The sequence below is a fragment of the Panthera onca genome, chromosome D2 (genome assembly GCF_046562875.1).
Source record: "Panthera onca isolate mPanOnc1 chromosome D2, mPanOnc1 haplotype 2, whole genome shotgun sequence".
Taxonomy (NCBI): Eukaryota; Metazoa; Chordata; class Mammalia; order Carnivora; family Felidae; genus Panthera; species Panthera onca.
The window spans coordinates 9,658,605-9,680,489 of NC_138349.1; the positions used below are offsets into that span (position 1 = coordinate 9,658,605).

The following is a 21,885-nucleotide window of genomic DNA, read 5'->3' on the forward strand; positions in this document are numbered from 1 at the left end:
AGATGAGGGCGGCCAGAAGCTACACATAATATGGGATCGTACAGGGTTGTAGTAGAAAACACCAGTTTGGGAACTTGAACCAAGAATCTAACCTAAGTAAAAAAGACCTAAATAAAAAAGTGGCAAAGAATTTATACCGTTAAAGAATTCGAAACCATTAAAGAAGGCTTGTGAGCAGTTTTGTAGTTGAAATTGTGCTTTAACATATCCTGTAATATAATAAAGGGGACCGGTGAAAGAGGGGGAAGAAGGAGGCAGGAACACCAGGTAAAGAACCTGGAAAAAATTAATAAAGAAAATAAAGGAAACCTCTGATAGATTTTAAAAGTAAAATTAAAACAGTCTTCACTTTGAAAGTTTCCTCCACTGTAGATTAACCAAGATCAACTTTTTTTTTTTTAATTTTTTTAATGTTTATTTATTTTTGAGACAGAGAGAGACAGAGCATGAACAGGGGAGGGTCAGAGAGAGGGAGACACAGAATCTGAAACAGGCTCCAGGCTCTGAGCTGTCAGCACAGAACCCGACGCGGGGCTTGAACTCACGGACCGCAAGATCGTGACCTGAGCTGAAGTCGGAAGCTTAACCGACTGAGCCACCCAGGCGCCCCATCCAAGATCAACTTCTTTACTGACTTTATAAGTATGTACATTAAAAAGAAAACTTTTGGGGCGCCTGGGTGGCTCTGTCGGCTAAGCATCCGACTTCAGCTCAGGTCACGATCTCACGGCTTGTGGGTTCAAGGCCCACATCAAGCTCTTTGCTGACAGCTCAGAGCCTGGAGCTGGCTTTGGCTTCTGTGTCTCCCTTTCTCTCTGCCCCTCCCCTGCTCGTGCTCGGTCTCTCTCAAAAATAAATAAACATTAAGAAAAAAAAAGAAAAGAAAACCTTTGGCTTTGTTCTCATGAACGATTAGGAGGTACTTCTCTTGAACCTCTCTATGAGCTTCCTGGAGACAATCACACGAAAGCCTCAAGACTCCCAAATATAAACTGGTTATTGTTGACAGGGACAGGTCTTCTCAGACATTCACTCCTATGTAAACTGCATTATGTTTTGCTTTAAACCGTATACTATGTTCAAGCTTCTAAGTATAAACCATAAATAAATATGTATATAAAATTATAATTGTTAAGGTAGAATTTTAAATGGTTGTTCTTATACAAAATGTTTTATTAAGTTTAGAGGTTGCTTTGTGTTTTTTTTTAATTTTGGATAAGGAAATGAAATGTTAAAATGTCTTCAAGACCTCCTAACTCCTGTCAACGTGATTTTTTCAAACACTGCTACCCTTCATTCAAAATTGTTATTTTTCTGTTAAGTCCTCCAAAAATGTATTATTTTAACTAACTGAATACAGTTCTAAGCCTCTGTATGAAGAAGAGAAATGAGCACTATGTCATGGCCACATGACATAAAGGATCACAGACTGAACAGTGGCACAGTATAGAGAAATATAAGTAGCTGAGAGATAACGAATATTCAAAATACCTAGTTTCTATGGATTGGTATGATTACTGCCAAGTTCAACTACATAAAAGTAGGTTTCAAAATCTGTTACTTGACAGTGAACAAGAAATAATCAACTCATGACATTTAAGATAAAAAGGAAAATAAGCCATTTGTCCTTATGAGTTTCTGCACTCCTTTTGCCAAAATATCTTTTTCAAGTTTCTTCAAAGTCACTTCCTGAGAGAGCTACTCAATTATTTAATTCTCCACCACACCCACGCCCTCGACAAAACACAGAAAGCTCCAAACTGATCCCTAGTGATACACTAGAATGGATTTTTAAACCAATGGTTAGTGGTAAAGAAAGGAAAATGGAGGAGGAATGGTTCCCTAAGGACAGGTGAGTAAAACGGATTTTCTTTCATTATCAGGGCTTATGATCGTTATAATCTACAGCACCATAACATAGGCAACTAGATTGAATCCTATGAAACTGTCATTTTTTAATAGATTAAAACGGTGGTATATTGGCCATTTCACATGGCTCAACCTAACGTAATAACCTTAGCAAGACATTTTACTAAAGTTTTCCTGAGGAGATACAAGTCTTAATACATTTAAAAATGACACCAAGATGGGCGCCTGGGTGGCTCAGTCGGCTGAGTGTCGAATTTGGCTCAGGTCATGATCTCATGGTTTGTGAGTTCAAGCCCCGCTTTGGGCTCTACGCTGACAGCTCAGAGCCTGGAGCCTGTTTCAGATTCTGTGTCTCCCTCTCTCTGCCCTGACCCCGCTTGTGCTCTGTTTCTCTGTCTCTAAAATAAATAAGCATTAAAAAAAAAAATTTTTTTTTAAATAAAGTGACACCAAGCTATTATATTGATGGCTAATCCACTGGTTGCAGAGTCAAGATGGTAAAAGATTCTCATCAGAATAAAGAGTTAAAATTATTAAGAACTGAATATAAAAACAGATTTAAAATTCTGCACTACATTCAAGTTTTAAAAAATGTGTTAATTACATCATGGAAATTTGGCTTTAAAAGAGTTCATGTGGGGCGCCAGGCTGGCTCAGTCAGAAGAGCATGCAGCTCTTGATCTCAGGGTTGTGAGCTCGAGCCCATGCTGGGTGTAGATATTACTTAAACAAACAAACAAACTTAACAACAACAACAAAAGACCTAGCTGAGTGCAGACTTCAACATACACCCTGCCTGCTATAGCCAAAGTGACCTATTCTCCACATACACCACAGGCTTCCTTGTTTGGATTTCTTTGCCCATGCTATTCTTACAGCACTAAGAGTGGGAATACCCACTTCTCCATCTCTTGGCCAAAATCGTACCCACCCTTCTGGGTCAATTCCGAATGCTACTACTTCCGCAAAGACCTTAACTCTGAATTCCAAGTTCATGTTTCCTTCGGCGTAATAAACATAGTCCATTTTGTGCCCACCTTCTTCTAGCTTGAAGTGGGAAGTGCTGATGAAAGGAGGAATTCTGAGGAGGAGAATCCATCATATATGAAGGAAGAAAAATAATCAAGGAGCTTTAAATACGATTCAGGAGAAACCATACGTATCGGTCCATCAGATCTCGCAAAGAGAGACAAACCAGGAAGAGCACAGGCAGACCGTGCAACGGCTCATAAGGGAGAGGAGAACCGTTCCCTGGAAACTAGTAATTAGAGGGAGTCAAGGGGAACGAAGTTACTTTCCTCTTTGCGAAAGAGAGTTTGGGAGGGGATTATGCCACAGATAAAAAGATGAGGTCATAAAGGGGAGAAATCTGATGTTAAAAAAAAAAAAAGGCAAACATGAACTTCTGATTTCTGCTGACCTGTTCCTTCTCCCACTGACTCTGGACAAGTAAATAAAGGTATTAATCATACAGTTGTATAGCCAGGTTACTATCACCCAAGAAAGGTGGTTACACCCAGGGATAAGAGAGTAAAACAGAATCAATAAACTCTATGAAGAAGAAGGATAGAGCGTAGACCACTCCTAGGGAAAAAAGTCTGAAAGTCAGCACTCAAATAATCTACACTGAATTAAAATACAAATTACCCTCCAAAATTTCAAAGGCTGTGTCTGAATAAAAGGACTAAAGTTTATAGAGAATCAGAGGACAGAGTAGGTTTAATGGGTAGCAAATACAAGGAGACAGATTTTGGCTCACAGAGCAAATAATAATTGAAGTGTCTCGAATACAGTAAGTACTTTTTGATAACGTGTAATACGAACAACAGCTAAAGTGGAGATTAGGGATAGACAGTTTTCCTACATTAAAGAGGAGGTTAAATTTATACTCAGGTCTCTTACAACTTGACTTCTAAATAAACAAATACAAATAAATAAGTATTTTGTCTAACCTAAAATAAGTACACACCGGTAAAGAATACTAGCTTGGTTGTCAGGAGATCTAGTTCCTTCTCTGTGGAACAGAATGGAACCTCCCACCAGTCCCCGCTCCTCCCTCGACTCTAAGAGTCCCTCACCCGCCAGACCAAACCAGCTTAGACGTCTGCTAGGGACTCCTTGCAACATCCACCCCAATTTGAATGAAGAGTTTCACAGGTAGAGAAAGCTTACAAACTACTCGACAGATACTCTCCAGTCCAAGGTCTTTCACAGATCTTAAAATGGGGATTCTAAGTTTTAATTTATGACATTTCCCCAATGATCTGAAAGGCAACAATGAAATCAAAGTGCATTTCAGTTCATGAATGGCATGACACTTACTGACACTCAAATCTGACCCTGCAGGATGAAAGGACTACCCACGTGAAGTGTCAACTAGATGATGTCGTTTCTTTACCAAAGAAACAAAAGACAGTAGTCTCTAGAGAAAGTCTCTTAAATTTAAACGATTTATGTATTTTCTACCAGAGACAGCATTTCTCTCCCAAGGGGGGAAAAAAACCCAGATATGCATGCATAAATTTTTATTAAATAAACTTAGTTTCATCTTCTGAAATTCAAATAAGATAGCAGGAGTTGAGGGTGCAGACAGAAAGAACGCAGCCAGTAGAAATAAATCTAAACACGTATTGTTTATTTAGTAGGACAAATCCTCACACCAGATGGTATGTTAAATACTTGAATAATTAAAACTCTTGTGTGTTTTGGAAAAAAGGTGACCGTTTGGATTTCACAAACCTGTGGATTATCCATGTACCATACAAAACTATCTTCTCTGGTATCCAGTATGAAGTACCTTCGAAGAAATTTCCCACTGTTTTCATTTTCCTCAATGTCTAGAAAACCACAAATGCGATTCTGACGATCCACATAAGGCATTTCTGAGCCTGAACATTACACTGCAAAATAAAAACATTAACAGTAAGTATTTCTTGGTGGACTTCATGCATAATACGTGCTATGGTACAGTCTGTTCAAGAAAGAGCCTGTTTTCCAAAACTAAGTGAGGGCCAGATAATGTGAAGCCTTAGGACGCATGGGCAAAAATCACTTTTGAAATTAAGCTTATTATGAATGGTTACTAAATTCAACTATACACATTGATGGGAGCAAAGGAGAGCTAGTCACCTCAGCTGAATAACTGACTTCCTTTTTTCCCTTAAGAAACACAGGTGAAGCAAAAACAAGAAACTCCCCAAAAAACAGCTATCCAAACTTAATCTCCTCACTTATAAATTGATATAATCTACCTTTCAGATTAGTTTAGAATATTTTTAAGGTCACAGAATAGGTAACATTTATTGGCCACTGACTATATGCTAGGCTCTGTGCAAGGTTCTTTTCCACGCATTTTCTCACTGAACGCTCAAAACGACCTCATGAACAGGCATCATCACCCCCATTTCACAGATAAGAAACTTGACGCTCATAAGGGAAAGTGACTTTCCAAGATTAGAGAAGCAGTAGATAATAAATCAAAACACGAACCCAGATTCTTGGGCTCTAGAGCTTAAATCTTAACATCTTACACCACCCTGTCTCTCTCAAACCCTTCAAATTGCTAAAACTAAAATGAATCAAAGTAAAATTAGTTAATATCATAAAAAGAGAGATAAGCAGGTATTTATGTACTTCCTGATGAAAGCCACAAACATCACCTATGAAGCGAACATGTAACAAAAAAGTTTTTATCATGTCAAACTACCAATTTACAGGAAATAAAGACTGCAGAGGAATATATTACACTGCCTGCCCATAGGGATTCAATCAGCAAAAGCCAGACTGTGGGAAACAATAGAACAACCCAGTTTCTTTAGTAAATAAATTACCATGGGGAAAAAAGAGGGGAAGAGAGAAGTTATACATTAAAAGAGACTTCAGAGGCATATCATATTCTGATTCTTCATGTACTAAAATGTTGGTTGTAGGGATTAAACTTAAAAACCATGACTTAATAAGTAAAAAGCAGAGTTCCCAGCCACTTTTTTCCTCTAGAAACTATAGATATGACTCCTTTTCCTAATGGATGCACATCTGAACCGCTCCTGTTCTAATTCTTCTACAGCCAGCGCCAACACCTTCTGGCAGGTTGAATTTATTTATGTAACTAGCTCCTCATTTAAAGGCTCAAGGTAAGTTTAACCCGTAGTGAAAATTCAATGAGAACACATCCTAATAGACTGCATATCTAAATCATTATTCTGTACGCAGCCAGAGAAATGGTTAAGACACACCAAAACTTTTTAAACAAGTTTGCATATGTGTGTTGTTATAAATCTGGCACTTAGAGGAGATAATTTCTTCAATGAACTTATCCAACCTTTAAAAAATTTCTAAAATGTAATCAAAACTTGAAATATTAATACACTAATGTACAGGCATACCTCATTTTATTTTGCTTCCCTTCCCTTTACTGCACGAACAGTTACTGTGTTCTTGACAAACTGAAGTTTTGTGGCAACCCTTACATCAAGAAAGTCTACTGGCACCATTTTTTCCAACAGCATCTGTTCACTCACTTTGTGTCTCTGTGTCACATCTGGGTGATTCTCACACTATTGCAAACTTTTTCATTATCATTATATTTGTCATGGTGATGAGTGATTATGACGCACTAAAAGCTCAGGTGATGGTTAGCATTTTCTTAGCAATAAAGTAGTTTTAAATTAGGGTATATATGTTGTTTTCCTTAGATGTAATATTATTGCCCACTGAAGACACTACAGTATGGTGTGAACATAACTTTCATATGCACTGGAAAACCAAATTTTTCATTGGACTTGCTTTATTGCGATAGTTGCCTTATCGTGGTAGTCTGGGGCCTAACCCACAGCATCTCCTAGGTGTGCCCATATCCCATAGATAAAAACCATCCGCTTGTGTGGTACTGCCATGAGGACAGACATATACCAAAGGAATAAAAATTTTTAAGTTTTTATTTATCTTGAGAGAGAGAGAGAGAGAGAGAGAGCGAGGAACGCACGCACAAGCTAGGGAAGGGCAGAGAGAGGAAGAGACAGAATTCCAAGCAGGCTCCGCACCAGCAGCATAGAACCCAACGTGGGGCTCGAACTCACAAACTGTGAGATCATGACCTGAGCCACGCTCAAGAGTCGGACACTTAACCAACTGTGCCACCCAGGTGCCCATAAAGGAATAAAACCGAAAGCCCAGATAAACCCACACATCTATGGTCGACTAATTTTCAACAAAGATGCCAACATCATGCAAATGAAGAAAGATCTAGTCTCTTCAAAATATGGTGCTGGGACAAGTGGATATCCGCATGCTAAAGAATGAAACTGGACCTCTCTTCACACTATATATGAAAATTAACTCAAAATGGATTAACAATCTAAATATAGGATAGCTAAAAGTATAAAACTTAAAAAAACAAACAAACATAGAGGCTGATATTCATGACCTTGGATTTGGCAGTGAATTCTTAGATATGACACCAAAAGCATGAACATCAAAAGAAAAAATAAGCTAAATCGGACTTCATAAAAACTAGACGCTTTTTTGCATCAAAGAACATCAAGAAAATGAAAAGAGAACCTACAGAATGAAAGGAAATATTTGCAAATTACATACCTAACAAGGGTCTAATACCCAGAATATATAAACAGCTCTTACAACGCAATAGCAAGCAATCCAAATAAAAAACAGGCAAGGACATGAAAAGACATTTCTCCCAAAGAAGATACACGACAGAACCCAAAAGATGTTCTGGCCAACAGAGCACAAAAAGATGCTCAATATCGTTAGTAACCAGGGGAATGGAAATCAAAATCACAGTGAGACACCACTTCACACCCACTAGGATGGCGATAATTAAAAGAAAGGAAAATAACAAATGTTGGCAAAGATGTGGAAAAACTGGAACCCTCCAACATTGTAAGACAGTATAACAGCTGTGTAAAACAGTTCAGTAATTCTTCTAAAGTTAAACACAGAATTACCATATGACTCAGCATTTCTACTCCTAGATATATACCCAAAAGAAGGGAAAACAGTTACTCACGTATACATGAATAGTCGTAGCAGCACTATTCACAATAGTGAACGAGTATAAACCTATTCGTTCATCCAACAGGTGAATGGTTAAACAACATAGATGTTTCCCACACAATGGCATATTATGCAGACACAGAAAAGAATGAAATACTGAGGGGCGCCTGGCTGGCTCAGTCAATTAAGCATCCAACTCTTGATTTCGGCTCAGGTCAAGATCTCACCATTCGTGGGGTGGAGCCCCACGCTGGGCTCTGCACTGACAGCATGGAGCCTGTTTGGGATTCTCTCTCTCTCACTGCCCCTCCCCCATTCACACATGGGCACGCGCTTTTTCTCTCTCAGAATGTATAAACATTAAAAAAAAAACTGAAGTATTGATACAATTAATCCAATCAAAATTCCAGCAGGGTATTTTATAAAAATTGAGAATATGACACATATTCTATGATATATATTGAAATACAAATGACCTGGAAAAGCCAAATATATTTCCCAAAGAATAGAGTAGGATGATTTACACTATTTGATTTTAAGACTTACAATAAAGCTACAGCAATAAAGACAATGTAGGGTTGATTAAAAAAAAAAAAAAAAGACAGATATAATAAATCAATGGAACAGAGTACATCCAGAAGCAGACTCTTAGACACACTGTCAATTGATTTTCAACAAAGATGTTCCCAAGGCAATTCCATTGGGAAAGGATAGTCTTCTCAACAAATGGTGCTAGGACAATTAGCTATCCATGTGGGAAAACAATGTAACAAAATTAATCACAGACCTAATTTGAAAGCCACAACAAGAAAGCTTCTTAAAAAATCCATAGGAGAAAGTGTTCATGACTCTGTGGGTACACAAAGATTTCTTAATTAAGACACAAAGAGCATGCACCACATAGTAGTTGTTAGATTGGACTTCATCAAAATTAAAAACTGCTCTTTGAAAGACACTGTTAAGAAATCAAAAGATAAGCCACAGAATGGGAGAAATATTCAGTACATATATGTCTATCAAATACATGCTATCCAAGAACAGGCAAGAAATTATTACAATTTAGTAAGACAAACAACCAATTAGGAAAATGGCCAAAAAATCTGGACAAGTCAACAAAGAAGATATAGAATAGTAAATGAGCACATAAAAAGATGCTCACCATCATTAGTCAGAAAGGTGCTGCGAATAAAAACCAAGAGATACCACAGCATACCTACTAGAATGGCTAAAACGAAAACAACCCAAAAAACAACAACAAAACCCTGGCGATGCCGAATGCTGACGAGCATGTGGAACAAATGAACCCCCTCTCATACACTGCTGGTGCGAATGCAAAATCATACAGCAACTTGGAAGAACAGTTTGGCAATTTCTTACAAAGTGAAACATACCCATATACTACGACCTGGCAGTATTTGGCTAAGTGAAGTGAAAGCTGTGCTTACGAAAAATCTGTATACAAATATTTATAGCAACATTATTTATAGCAGGCATAAAAGCAAAAACCACCTTTGACCAATAAATGAACGGATGCATCTAATACAATGGAATATTACTTGACGTTATAAACGAACAAACCAATGATACATACAGCATAGATAAATCTCAGATCTATTTTGCCAAGTGAAAGAAGCCAGATCAAAAAGGCTATAGGGACAGAAGACAAATCAGTGTGTGAAGGGAGGGGCTGGTTTCAAAGAGTAATTTTCTTAGCGATGGAAATGTTCTCATTCTTGATTGTGGTGGGCACACTGTTACACACCTCCCACAACTCAGGCCCACACACCAGAGTAAACTTTACTGCGTGCAAGTTAAAAACAAAACAAACAAAACAAAACAAAACAAAACCATGACAGAAAAACAGATCAGAATTGCTAGGGCTTGAAATAAGGAAAAGGAGTAACTACCAAGGAGCAGAAGTCAAATGTTTCTGATGATGTAACTGCTGTTTATCTTGACAGTGGTGGAACTTACACAATTATATGCACAAGTCAAAACTTACAGAACCGAACCCTAAAATGAGTAAAAGTGACTGTAAATAATACAGCAATAATCATGAAACTGAAAAGACATCATACACACCCACCAGATGACTAAAAGTAAGCAGACTGACAACACAAAACGTTGTCGAAGATGTGGTGCGTCCAGAATTTCTGTACTGCTGATGGGATGTAAAATGATACAACCACTCTGGGAAAAGTTCTGGCAATAAAACCAAACATGCACCTAATCTATGACCCAGTCATTCCATTCCTAGGTATTTACTCAAGAAAATGAAAACACATATGCATGTAAAGACTCATTCACTAAGATTTATAGCAGCTTTATTCCTAACAGCCCCAAACTAGAAACAACCCAAATGTCCGTCAACACATGAAGAGATAAATAAAATGTAATTTGTCTATACAATGGAATACCACTTCACAGGGGAACATGCTACAATATAGTCAAAACTCACCGAACTATAAACTTTAAGTGGATACGGTTTATTGTATGTAGCTTAAAACTCTAAAAAATTAACAAAAAATATCCAGCAGCAACAAAAAATTCACTGATAAAACTGACCACCAATAACTTTTTATAAAAGCTTTTCCATCCTGCCTGGTGGCTCAGTTGGTTGAGCATTTGACTTTTAATTTCAGCTCAGGTCATGATCTCACAGTTCGTGAATTCGAGCCCCATGTCGGGCTCTGTGCCGACAGCTCGGATCCTGTAGCCTGATTCTGATTCTGTGTCTCCCTCTCTGCCTCCCCCTCCCCCACTCATACTCTTTTTCTCTCCCAAAAATAAACATTAAAAAAAGGTTTGTTTGTTTTTTTTATTTTTGCATGGCAAAAACCTGATAAGCAAAGTCAAAAACCAGTGGAAAATATTTACAACTTCTATCATCACAGACGGCTAACCTCCCTAACACTTAAAGAGCTTGCAAAAAAATATCAAGGGAAATGTATCAAAAGTTCAATAGAGGGGCGCCTGGGTGGCTCAGTCGGTTAAGCGGCCGACTTCGGCTCGGGTCATGATCTCGCGGTCCGTGAGTTCGAGCCCCGCGTCAGGCTCTGTGCTGACAGCTTAGAGCCTGAAGCCTGTTTCATATTCTGTGTCTCCCTCTCTCTCTGACCCTCCCCTGTTCATGCTCTGTCTCTCTCTGTCTCAAAAATAAATAAACGTTAAAAAAAAAAAAAAATTAAAAAAAAAAGTTCAATAGAAAAATGGGCAAAAGGCATGAACCAACATTCTATAGAAAAAGATATAAAAATGGCCCTTAAACATATGAAGAGATGCTCAACATTAATCATAATAAGAAAAATCCCAAAATAACATACAAAGATAAAGTAGGCACTGCCAGTGACACCACAGAAAATGCAGCCAGACTTCACGTGCCTACTTGTCTAAAAGCGTGATACACTACGTTATGTCTATGAAACACTTCTGAAAAAAATAATACAAATGGCTGAATCTCACCAAGCCTCTAGATCCAACTACCAACGGGTAGGAAATACAGAAAACAGAGGAAGAACATGTTAAACCATACCACAGGGATTCAAAGAGCAAAATCCAAACTGTAAGAAATTTCTCAGGACAAATAACATGGTTCCTTCAAAAACAAATTCCGGGGAGCAGAGGGAAAGGAACAGGAGGAAGGACCTAGAAGGGGCTCAGTCGGTTAGACGTCCGACTTCAGCTCACGATCTCATGGTTCGTGAGTTCGAGCCCCTGTGTCGGGCTCTGTGCTGACAACTCAGAGCCTGGAGCCTGCTTCAGATTCTGTGTCTCCCTCTCTCTGTCCTCTCTGGCTTGTACTCTGTCTGTCTCTCCCTTAAAAGTAAATAAACATTAAAAAAAAAAAGATATAATCACAACATAGGGACCTTATATAAATCCTGTTTAAAAAAAAAAACAAAACACTGGGGAGCCTGGGTAGCTCAGTTGGTTAAGCATCTGACTTTGGCTCAGGTCATGATCTAAGGGTTCATGAGTTCAAGCTCCACATGGGGCTCTGTGCTGACAGATCAGAGCCTGGAGCTGCTTTGGATTCTGTGTCTCCCTCTCTCTCTGCCCCTCGGCGCCCCACCCCACCCCCATCAAAAATGAATAAACATTAAACAAAAAAAAAAAAAGTAAAAAAAAACAAAACACTGATACATTTAAGAAAATTAGATATTTGAATATTGCCTAAGGGTATTAAGGAAATAGATCTTTATTTTCAGTGTGATAATGTCATTGTGGTTATATTACCAAGAAAATGAATCCTTACCAGGTAGAGGTATTTACTGATACAGAAATAAAATATTACGTACAAATCCAGGGGGGGGGGGACTGAAGGAGGCAAGGGCTGGATTGACAGCTGTTGGAGCTAAGTGATGGGTACTGTGGTTATACAATTCAGTCTACCTTTGTGAATGTTCACAACTCTTCATAATGGAAAAACTCTGTTCTACAGAGAAATACCATTTCTCACCTATCAGACTGGCAAAAAGTCAAAAGCTTGACAATACACTATATTGATGAGGCTGTAAGAAAACAGGGACTCTCTTACATCACTCATGAAAATGCAAAATGGTGCAACCCTAGTGAAGAGAATACGGCACTATTTAACAAAATCACATATACATTTAGCCTATAATCCAGTAATTCTACTCAGTATTATAATTCTGAAACTATTTTATATGGTAGTATTTTATGTGTATTATAGAATAACATAAACATATTGATGCTAAGATTTATCTTAGATAACATTTACTGATGTATACAATATAATATAAAGTAATAAAACATTTATTTACTTGTTATTAGGAACCATGATTTTCATGTTAAGAGAAAAGATGCATAAAAAAGGCAAAACTCTACACAATACATCGGAACTAGAGATATTATAAACGTATGGTCTTTGAAAATGTGATAGTAATAAAAAATCATCACTTTGCACTCCCACTATAATCATGGATTGGAGCGAGGATCTTCAATAAACTAAAACCATTATATAATATGTTGTTAGAGAACAGAATATTCATATAGCCTCAAAATACCTACCCCACAGTTTTCTTACTAATTAATTACAAAGAGAAAAATGTATCTCTACAAGAGAGATCTTATAGCCCCCATCTTTACCAAATGGATTATCTAATGAATCTAGATGCTAGGTCCTAATGAATACCGCATCTTTCTAAATAGACCACATATTATAGGATTCCACTGATAGGCACTCCATGTGGGCAAACCCAAAACGCAGAAGTAGATTAGCACTTGCCTAGGGATAGAAGGGAGGAGGGGAATTGAGGAGTTACCTAGGGATGGGAGGGTACAGAGTTTCTTTCCAGAGTAATAAAAATATTCTAAAATTGACTGTGGTAACAGTTGCACAATATACCGTGAATATACTAAAAACTACTGAATTGTACACTTTAAATGGGTGAATTATATTCTAATAAAGCTGTTTTTTAAAAACAGGATGGGGTGCCTGTAAGCATCCGACTTAGGCTCAGGTCATGATCTTGCGGCTCATGAATTTGAGCCCCACGTCGGGCTCTGAGCTATCAGTCTGGAGCCTATTTCAGATTCTATGTCTCCTCCTCTCTCTGTTCCTCCCCTGCTTACGCTCTGTGTGTCTCTCTCAAAAATAAGTAAACATTAAAAAAAAAATTTTTAAATGAGCTCGCTTACTCACGTAGGTCCACTTACAGATGACTTCCAATACCTACCTCCAGCCCTGGACATTCAGCTGAACTTCGGACTCACGTGTACAAATGTCCACTCTACAGATCTACCTACTTACCTAACAGACATCTCAAACTTAACAAACTGCTCCAGATATTCCCCTTAGAAACTTGTTCCTCTCTGCCTTCCTCATCTCAAAAACCAACCCCTCCCTTCTTCCAGCTGTTTGGGTAAAATATCCTGATGTTGGACTTGAATGAATCTTCTCTCTCTCTCTCATTACACGTCCAACGTAGCAGCAAAGCCTGTTGGCTCTTGTAAACATACCCAGAATCCCACTACTTCTCATCACCTGCTCTGCTGCCTCCGTGGTGCAAATCACCACTGCCTCTCCACTGGATTACTGCAGGGGCTTCCTTGCTTCTGCTCTTGCCCCATTCACTTTATTCTCCATTAAAACATATACTCAAAAGTGTTTATTCAACAAACACGTATTACTACTTGCCAAGCACTGTTCCAAATACTTAAATATTAGTTAATTTAATCCTTATACCAACAACTTTACAGATGAAAAAACAAAGGCATGGAGAATTTTTTAAATAACTTGTCCACTTGTCCTAGGTTTGGGAAGTGGCACAGCTAAGATTCAAACCAGGGGAGTCTAGCCCTGGAGCCCAGGCTCTTCCGTACAATATTATGTAAAGTCACCCTGCTCAAAAGTCTTCAACTTTGGCTGCTTATGAGAATTACCTAAGAGCTGTTAAAAGTCCTGAGGCCAAGGCTGGCCCCATACCCCTAACCAACTAAATCAGAAAACTCTGGAGACAGGGCCACCTGGCTGGCTCAGTCAGAAGAGCATGTGACTCCCGATCTCGAAAGTTGTTAAGTTCAAGCCCCACGTTGGGTGTGGGATTACTTAAAATAAATAAAACTTAAAAAAACATAACAAGGGGCGCCTGGGTGGCTCAGTCGGTTGAGCGTCCAACTTCGGCTCAGGTCACGATCTCATGGCTTGTGAGTTCGAGCCCCGCGTCGGGCTCTGGGCTGCCAGCTCAGAGCCTGGAGCCTGTTTCGGATTCTGTGTCTCCCTCTCTCTGTCCCTCCCCTGTTCACACTCTGTCTCTGTCTCTCTCAAAAATAAATAAAACATTAAAAAATTTTTTAAAAAAAACATAACAAAACTGAAACTCTGGAGATGGAATATCATTACTTTTTAAAAATTTTTGACAGAGAGACAGACAGCACAAGCTGGGAAGAGCAGATGGAGAGAGACAGAATCCCAAGCAGGCTCCATGCTCAGTGCAGGGCCCAACGCAGGGCTTGATCCCATGACCCTGGGATCATGAATTGAGCCGAAATCAAGAGTCAGACCCTCAGCCAAGTGAGCCACCCAGGTGCCCCAACATCAGTACGTTTTAAAATGTCCCCAGACGATGTCAGTGTTCAGCGAGGGCACCTACTACATCAGACAAGCTCCCCACTTGGCCTTTGAACTCAAATGTCACTTTCCCAGGGAAAAAGTGACACCCCATCTCAACACTATCTAAAATTGCAAATGCTATGAGCCGGACTGCCACTTCCCAGCTCCCTTTCCTGCTTTACTCTTCTCCTTAGCATTTGCTGCTAACAAACAATATCACTTATTTATTTACCTGTTTGTTGTCTGTTTCCCCACACTGGAAAGGCTCCAGGAGAGCAGTGATTTTTTTTTTTTTTTTTTTTTTTTGAATTTACTATTGTTTCTCCAATGCCTAAAACAGTGCTGACACATGGAAGGCACTCAGTAACTATTTGTTGAAGGAAGCAGTAAGGAGCCCATAATTACTTCAACCAACATTTTTTCCCTCCACAATTGTTTTATTCACATACAACTAACATAGTGTTATATTAGTTTCAGGTGCACAGTATAGTGATTCCACAGTTCCATACATTACCCAGTGCTCATCTCCGTAAGTGTACTTTTAGTCCCCTTCACCTATTTCACCCCTCCCCAACCTCCCATCTAGTAACCACCAGTTTGTTCTCTATAGTTAAGAGCGGGGGGGGGGGGGGGGGGGGGGGGTCTCTTTTTTTCTTTGTTCACTTATTTTGTACCTTAAATTCCACAAATGAGTGAACTCATACGGTATTTGTCGTTCTCTGACTTATTTCACTTAGCATAATACCCTTAGATCCATGTTGTTGCAATGAGTATTAACATTTAAGTTTCTAGATAGAAAGCTGCTTTTTCCTCATTAGACAAGAAATCATCTAGCAGATTTAAATGACTGATTTGCTTAGACGATGGAAGGAAAAAGGTTCAAATACTGGATTTCTATTTGTAATTATATTTTTAGTAAAAATTGAATGAGGCGAGAACAGATAAAACTGCATTATTAAAACCTCCCCCCAAATGTATCCTTCAGTCTAAGGTATAGTTAGACCATATAATCAGTCATAACTTAACATATTCACAGTTAATACTTCATCAGTCAAGAACCAGGAAGTAAGCCAGAAAGTAAAAAGAAAACAAAAATCAGTGAGAGACAGAGGGAAAAAAAAAAAGAAAAATTAAATTCTGCACAGTGAGGGGCGCCAGGGTGGCTCAGTCGGTTAAGCATCCGACTTCGGCTCAGGTCATGATCTCACGGTTCGTGAGTTCGAGCCCCCCATCGGGCTCTGTGCTGACAGCTCAGAGCTCGGAGCCTGGAGCTTGCTTCGGATTCTGTATCTCCTTCTATCTCTGCCCCTCCCCCCCTTGTGCTCTCTCTCTGTCTCTCAAAAATAAATAAACGTAAAAAAATTTTTTTTTAATTCTGCACAGTGAGACCTCGTTAGGCCCACAGGGCTTCACTATCATTTGTTACCTAGTGTTGGGTGAGACTAGCCTTGTCGTCCCGAATTTGCTAACAAATACAAAGCTGAAGATGTAAGGACATCAACACCTGGGGAGCCCAGCACGGACACCCCTTCCCCCCCACACAGGGGCAGCTCTGGCACCCTAATCAACACCTTAACCTTAGCATCACTCAATACAAGCGGCTGGGATACAAGAGAGGGAAAAAATTAGAAGTCTTTCGAGTCTTCAGGGAGAACAAAGGGAAAAGATGAGGGTATTCACCCAAAAACAGTGGCAGGGCCCTCCAAGAGAATCATCCACCAAGAAGTGCCTATGAGGAGAGACTGGCATCCCATTCTCCAGTTCAATGCCTACTTATGAAGTAGAGCGCGTGACTGATCGTGCAGCTATCTGAGCAGGGGACCAAAAAAAAAAAGAAATGTAAGGGCACAAAAAGGGGGCAGATTTTTGCAGCTGGCATAGCACCATTTGGCGTCACAAGGAAGTGAGTTTCCAGTGGATTAAATGAAAACTGCAGACGGTTGGCTAGACTTGAGCTGTCTTGCTGTTATCAAAACATCTGGCTGTAGAGAGAAGATCCCCAACCCGCCTCATCCCCACACACTCCTAGGAACCCGAAGGTGGCACTAACACTAACACCACGACAGGAACAAGGAGGTGGGCATGTAGGCTGGAAAAGGTTAACCCACAGCAAATTCCATATCCAGGAACTACGTGCGGTGGGGAGTCTCTCAGTGCGATCTCACCAAAAGTTCCAGTGTGGGTGACTATCAGTGGATATGAATGGCTTGCCACTGTTCATCAAAAGAGGGCTTTAACAGCCCCCCGTAAGACTTGTCTTTTTCCATTTTTCTTCTTACGAGTCCCTGACCAAGTAGATCCCAGAAGAGGAAAGGGAAAGGAATTCTGGGAGCATACCACAATCCCTCTCCACTCCAAGTACTTCAAGCAGTAAGTGGCCTGACACTGGGGTAAGAGAGGAAAGGAACTTGAAATTGAATAGGAGATTGAAGGTTTAAACTGAAACAGACAGATGAGCTTTTAATAGCTGTCAAGGATGGAAAAGCTATCATTTGTCCATATTATGAGGTGGAGAGAGAGGGGGAAAAGGAAGAGCCTACAAATCATATCTGAAAGCAGTAAACAGTGAAAAATAAAACTGTCTTCTGTTTGTTTTCACCAAGCTCAGACTGCTCAATAACCTGATGACATACAGAACAGCATCACTGCCCTTAGTAATGAGAGGAAACACCTGACATGAAAATTCCCACGGGGGATTTACTGTACTGGGTAAGACGCTACATTAGAAGTCCTTTGAGACTGCTTCCAGTTCTAAGTGCCTGTGATTGTCCTTTCTTCGGGAAGAGGGTAAACTGAATACAGAATCCAAAGTTCAATGGTTAAACTATAAAAGGCTAGGCTGTATGGAAGGATAAAACCACAACTTTTTGGAAAATAAAACTATCAGACTGACAATTATAAGGTTTCTATGTAGGAAAAAATATTTAAGACCTTCAGATTTCTTTAAATGCTAAAAAATATCCTAAATGACACTCATTTTCTTTCACGGTCAACAGACATTCCAAATCAAAGAAAACTTACGATATAACATCCCCAGAACACTACTTCCCTGAATCAAAGCAATGCAACTAATCAAAAGGCTTATCAAAATAAACAGCAAATACATTTGCTTAAATATCTTCTAGGCATTATAAGCTCACATATTCTTTATTACACAGCCGCTATTAGGAAAAATATTAGAGTTCAGTGGTTTCATGTTACTCATTAGGCATAACAGAGTCCTACTGCTAAACAAGCAGCAACAGGAATTTTTATTTTTAAATAAAAACATCCCATATTTCTATGTTGCTAAAAATAACAGACAAGCATCGAAAACCACCAAGTTTCTGCCCTAAGAACTCTTTTCTGGTATCATGTCAGTACCTTTTTAAATGCTGTGTACTCACGATGGTCAAAACCATTAAAACTCAATTTTCATATTTATTTCCTAACTGAAGCCATTTTATTATATCACTGCAGATCAGAAACGAGAGAACCATCTTGAAATTGAAAATCAAAATTTAATATTAATAACAGTAAAATGCTCAAGCATGTAGAGAAGTAATACTTGCATAGTACTTCAGCTCAAGCTGAAGGCTGAGGCAGTTACTGCTATGGTACTTGAAGTTTGGGGTCTCATAAAAGCAGAGTTAACTGTTGTCACATCTGAATAATTACTATATTCTACTCAGAAAATGATTTATCTCTCCCATTCTTAAACACCAGAAATACTTAAACAAGAACAACTACTTAACAGCAAGCAATATTTCAAAATCAAAGTCTGACTTAAATTATGCTAATAAATTATTTCACAGATTTCATTCTGGGTTACAAAGTATCATACAGTCAAAATAACAGCAAGTTTTGCAGTATGGCCATAAGAACTTTCGGGCTTAAGTCTTGTTTTTTTGTTTTTTAAGCTGCATTAGACATTTTTAGAGAAAAAGCCCCTATAAACACATAAAATGTTTCCATCTTTTCCAGATATTTTCTCAGGCGTCTTCAACATCCTCATATCCTATAAGTTAACAACAAACGTGCGAGGACTGCCCACAGCGACTTTCTAAAGAAAACACCCCAATGCTGTTCTTAATGCCCTTAAACATTTCTAAAAAGGTCCTTCCGGCTTATGAACTCATGGCAGTTTCCTAACAATTGTATACTTATCCTGTTTTACTGTCTCTCCTAGTCTATGACCAACACAAATTTACGCATCACCTCTCTTTCCTATTTGGCTACATTGCTAAAACCGGAGAATAAAAAAGATACAACCCTGCTACTTCCCTCCTCCCCAAAGCAACCATAAAACTACTAATTAGCAAGATAAAGTGCCATATGAAGCAGTTTCAACACAGATGAATCACATCTTCTCAATGTCACAAAAGTTACCCACTACTTACCGCAAAGAGCAAATTCACAGCCATGTCCCTTGCTATCCTTTGATAGGGCTCTCTATTCAAGAGAAATTCATCAGTGGAAACATTCTAGGGTTTATGGCACTATAAAATAAATTAACCATTAACCCAAATTCTGCTAAGCTTAAACATGCATGTTTAAAATACATAATTATTCTAATATGTAATTTTCCTTGGGAAGATTTGGCCAAGATAAGGTGTATTTAAACTTACTATGTTTGGGGAAATATTTTTTTGCCACCAGTGTATTAATATGAAAATTGCGAGTACGAAAAGCGATAGCAATTTTAGTAAGAATGGGTCTTACTATTTTTGAAATAACAGTTCTTCAAGTTCTTCACATGGTGAAGAAAAATGGAGTTTCACAAAATGACTCTTTTCAGTTTTTCTCTGAATCATATTAAAGCTTGGCCAAATTTCGCTGTCAAAAGTGTCTCAATGGCATTAAACTAACAGAAAGTAAGCTGAGCGCTTGGGGGACGGGGGGTAATAAAGCGGACTTGATCAGCAGTTCTAAGATAAGAGACAATAGTTACAAAACTCATACCGCGCTACTTGTTCCAGTCATTAAACACACAGGAAATAAGATTTTCTAGTTAGAAAACTAATTCACAAAGGGCAATGACTTCATTAAAGCAAAGAAAGTCTTGCTGAAACAGACAACGATCCATCGTAAAATTAAGAAGGATCGCAGGATTGGAAGGTGAAACAAGAGGAAAAGGGCACAAATCGCGTGCATATTTCTTCCTTAAACCTCTTCTTGGATCTGCCCCCCGCCCCCCGCCCCCGCCAGAGCGATCGAGTGCCCAGCCGAGGGCAGGTGCTCTGCTATGGGACTCAGCATAACCAGAAGTCAACAAAGGCAGTAAACACTATAAATAACAAGACCGTTTTCACTATGACAACACTTTCCCCTCTGATGATCTATCCAAGGAGGGTCATTAGAAAGCATCTGAAATAAACCACAAACCACTCAGGACCTCCCCCAAAGCGCTGCGGCTGCCGGCTGGCATCGAGGCTTAAGGACCTGGGTTCGGGTCGCCTCCCTGGTCCTACCCGCGTGACCTTGGACAAGTCACTTTCAACCCTCGCACCGGCCATCTGCACCATTAAGGTGCGAAGGGAAAGCGTGATTCTATGCATAGCACAGGGCGGAGTCGGCTGCAGACTCGCAGAGTCCTAAAGTGAAAGCGCGTTAAGACCGTAGAAAACGATGCCCCGGGCAGTTGAGCCCCCGTGGGCACAGTCCTGGAGTCGGGCCACCCCGACAGGCGTCGCCCGCCGGGAATCCCCGGACAGCTGGCCGGCGCAGGGCGTCCAGGAGCAGCGCGCGACCGTCCTTCCCCAGCACAGCCCCCCGACTAGCTAGCTCGTCGGCGACCGCGACCGCCGCCGGCCTCCCCGCCCTCCTCCGCCGGACGCCGCCGAGGGCTGAGGTCAGGAAAACAATAAAGGAGTCGCGGGAAGAGGACGCCGCCCCCTCCCGCCGCCCCGGAGCCCGCGCGCAGGTGAGCCTGCGCCGCGGCCTCGCCCAGGTGCAGCCGCGCGGGGCGGACACACGCCGACAGGGGCCGCGGGGCAGCCCGGGACCCTGCACCGCCCGCCGCCCGCCGCCCCGCACTCACCAGCGCCCGCCGGCTCCTCGGCGGACGCTCGGCCGCCTCCCCGATCGCCTCAGCCGGCGCGGCGCTCCCAGAGCCCGGCCCCGCCCACCCCGCCCCGGTGCGGCCGCGCTCCTCACGCCCAGCTTCACGTCGGCCCTCCGCCCGCAGCACCCACGCCGCCGCGGCCCCGGCTCCCACAGCCACCGAGCTGCCGGAGCGGCGCCCACGACGGCCAGTCCGCACACTGCGCACGCGTGCCCGCGCCGCCTCAGCCCCCAGACGGCGGCCGAGATTCCGAAGCCGGCACTCCCAGCCCGCGGAGACTACAAGTCCCGGCAGGCCCCGCGCGGGTCCCGGCGGCGTGGCGGGCCGGGCATCGGGCGTCTTCCTAATTCCAGAGGAGGCGGCCTCGGCGCGTCGGGGCGGGCCGCGCGTGGAGCCCTGGTCCACTGCGCTGCGGTGCCTCCTGGGATTGGTAGTTTTCGAGGAGCAGGGGCTTGGCTCGGAGTGGGCGGGGCGGAAACTCGGGGTTCTCTGATGTCATTGGCTAGAGCTTCGCGGCATGGGGATCTTTAAAAATAGGCTTCGCTCGTTTGCGAATAATTTGTTTGCAAGCTGTTCCATAATCGGTCCAGGAAGCATAAATTGACAGGCCGCTGTGTGACCTGGAGAAAAACGCTTTACAGCTCTGCGCGCCAATTCTTTGCTCGTAACCGTTTCTCCCTGGAACTATTGGTTCCACCTCCTACTGTATAGGACAGGAGGCTTAGAGAAACTTGAAGGATTAACTGAAATTCTTTCGGGAAAGATGGAGCATAAATATTATTCTCATGACTATTCATAAATGTTTAACATATTTGTTGCGCACCTACTATGTGCCAAGTCCCATGATAGACGCTAAGCGTACGTCTGAGAGCGAGACAGACACCGT

General features: G+C 40.9%; 1 protein-coding gene and 1 long non-coding RNA gene across 7 annotated transcripts in view; one reads left to right on the forward strand and one right to left on the reverse strand.

Annotated features, from left to right (window-relative positions):
* PLEKHA1 (pleckstrin homology domain containing A1) overlaps positions 1–4,749 on the reverse strand; it is a 38,580-nt gene extending 33,831 nt beyond the window's left edge. For 5 of the 6 annotated variants that reach the window (XR_013550585.2, XM_078434911.2, XM_078434913.2 and 2 more), the window contains exon 1: positions 4,609–4,749. Coding sequence is in view for 5 of the 6 variants with exons in the window: in XM_078434911.2 (XP_078291037.1) it covers positions 4,609–4,749 (141 nt within the window). In the remaining variant the exon portion in view is untranslated. The remainder of the gene's footprint in view (positions 1–4,608) is intronic. The other variant, XM_078434915.2, reaches the window with a different exon arrangement.
* Positions 3,215–6,366, forward strand: LOC144613204 (uncharacterized). Its single transcript, XR_013550586.2, has 3 exons — positions 3,215–3,328; positions 4,586–4,791; positions 5,936–6,366. It is a non-coding gene; the product is annotated as an uncharacterized LOC144613204 (long non-coding RNA).
* The last annotated feature ends 15,519 nt before the right edge of the window (positions 6,367–21,885 follow it).